The 2500-nt window shown below is 37.7% G+C and overlaps 1 protein-coding gene across 1 annotated transcript in view; it reads left to right on the forward strand.

The window, feature by feature from the left end:
• LOC101854092 (serine/threonine-protein kinase Aurora-3-like) overlaps nt 1-2500 on the forward strand; it is a 3461-nt gene that overhangs the window by 28 nt on the left and 933 nt on the right. The window contains exons 1-2 of the mRNA XM_005100030.1: nt 1-44; nt 2420-2500. The exon at nt 1-44 is cut by the window's left edge and continues 28 nt beyond it; the exon at nt 2420-2500 is cut by the window's right edge and continues 933 nt beyond it. Of these exons, the coding sequence (XP_005100087.1) occupies nt 1-44; nt 2420-2500 (125 nt within the window). The remainder of the gene's footprint in view (nt 45-2419) is intronic.

A 2500-nucleotide genomic window follows, 5' to 3' on the forward strand; every position in this document is an offset into this window, starting at 1 on the left:
GAGTCCTGAACAAAGATGCGTTGGAGATTTTGGACATGGAACAGGTACGTTGTCTTAGACACTTTTTTACTTTTGTGTGTGTTTTGAATACTTTGTTTCGCTAATTAAACTTTGAGTATTTCACTAATAACGATAATAGAAAATGCGTTGCAGTTCTTTGCTAAAGATGTATAAAAGGTTGTTTGGAATTGACGATGCTTTTTGGACTTTTTGAAAGATGTAATAATTGTCTCAACAAGAAGGACTAACTCTCTCTCTCTCTGTCTCCCTCTCTCTCCCCTTCTCTTTCTCTCTCTCTCTCTCTCTCTCTCTCTCTCTCTCTCTCTCTCTCTCTCTCTCCCCCTCTCTCCCCCTCTCTTTCTCTCTCGTTCTCTCCCTTCCATCTATATCTGTGATTGTGTTTCATCTGTGAAACTAAATAAACCAGAACAATATCACGCTAGTAAATTTTTTATTGCGGAATACTTTTACTTTTCTTATCTTCATCGTGTGTTTCAAGCAAGTCATGCTTGATAAATGGACCTAATATATAGTATGCTATTTTTATTCCTAACGGAATTTCGTTGAAATTAGAATGCGAAAAAAATCAGTTGTTCCATGCAATCAGTTAATCGACATATGTAAGTGTCCACAGAAATGATTTTCATGAACAATAGTTGAAGATCAGACAGAGATATCAGAGTATGTGAAGGTTGCAACGTATAGTAGACTTCTAACTATAACATTAACCCATTGATACTTCCACGGATATAGTTGATATCAACCCTGCTTAAAACCCTAACACACACACACACACACACACACACACACACACACACACACACACACACACACACACACACATACTTAATCTAAAAGACCTGGTTAACAGACTACCATTACCGTACACATATCAGTTGCTTTGTGTGGTCTCTCAAGGTAGATGTTAATTAAATAATTTTGAGCGCTACCCTGTTTTCAACACAACTTTTGTTCATCCAATTGGTTTTATGACCATGAGCTGTGTGACCATGAGCTGTGTGTGTGTGTGTGTATGTGTGTGTGTGTGTGTGTGTGTGTGTGTGTGTGTGTGTGTGTGTGTGTGTGTGTGTGTGTGTGTGTGTGTGTGTGAGTGTCTACAACCGTCTCCGAAAGGACTAATCTAGAGTTACAGAGGGGGGGGGGGGTAAAAACTCTCCCATGATAACAAACAACCTCAAAGATATCTCGGGAAATTCTTGCTCAGATTCAGTCTGAGCTCCTGACTCCGGTGACCAGTGTTTTAGCGACTACCACATTCAAGCAGGATTTATGTACTAATGAAAATCACTCTTCCGTTAGAGAAGAAATATGCAGTACTCGTATCAATGTTGCTTCTTCTATATCTACAGCCTAGCAAAACTGCACCATACGTGCTGCTTCTAGTTCGTCCTTCAAGACACAAAATGCGATAAATAAGTTGCAAATGTAATAATTTTGTCATGATTTTTTAAAGTGCAATATGCAATGTTTTATTTTTATTGTTTTATTTTTTTACAGGAGGGCCAAATAAACTAAATGTCGTTACTAAGAAAAACAAATTCTTTGTAAACATCATTTTTAAGAATACATTTTTGACCATAACTTCCTTCTTATCTAAAACGCGAATGTTGTGTTCTTGTTTGTGACGATGTAGCCGGTGTCTCTCATCTTAAACGACATGGTAAACTTTACAACAAAACAAAACAAACAACGCCCCTTGGATACTTAGGCACAATATTCTTGTAAAGATGAATAATGCTTCTTAGTTGTTAAGCTGTGAGAAATCTACACAACATCATTTTACTCACCAAAAGGGAAAACAAATCATTAAAAACAAACCCATTTTCTTAATGTCACTAGTGTTGAATTTTGTTTCAGTACGCAGTTTTTGTGTGTGCAGATGGGTCATCACGCAAAGTTAGGGATTTTTTAAAATGTAGGTGTTTTAATATAGCTATGGACACAATTAAGATCTATTAGGAGGCGGGCTTCTGATCCAGCCTGCCAGGACGAACCCAGGCTGAGAGGGATACAACATCATATCCCAGCAGAAAGACCGAGATTCTCGATAAATATTCTCCTCACTAGTTAATTGAACTCGGATATCATGTGTGGGATAACTGCGCGGCTGACCGCTACACCACAGACATGTTAGGTATTGACGTTCAGAAATTTCTCTTGTTCATGAAATCGTATTTACATAGTATTTAGAAGTATTGATGTGTCTTTCTTATTTATCATGAAATGTAAACAAAGGCCCTTCCTCTTCTTTTTTAAAAATCTCGTTTATCTTTTTGGTTCATATACTCAAATATTGTTGTTGTTCACCCATTTCATGTTTTATCTTGTTACAACAATAGTCTCATTTTGCTTCCAATCATTTCTCTAATCCTGCTTTCTCCTTTCTTTTCTATTTCAGATGGAACTTCTGGCTGACAGAGGCAACTGGGAGGTGATCGTAGCGGCGAGAGTTCGACAACCGAAGGTGAAAAGGGTTCTG

Source organism: Aplysia californica, unplaced genomic scaffold (genome assembly GCF_000002075.1).
Source record: "Aplysia californica isolate F4 #8 unplaced genomic scaffold, AplCal3.0 scaffold00233, whole genome shotgun sequence".
In the NCBI taxonomy this organism is placed as follows: Eukaryota; Metazoa; Mollusca; class Gastropoda; order Aplysiida; family Aplysiidae; genus Aplysia; species Aplysia californica.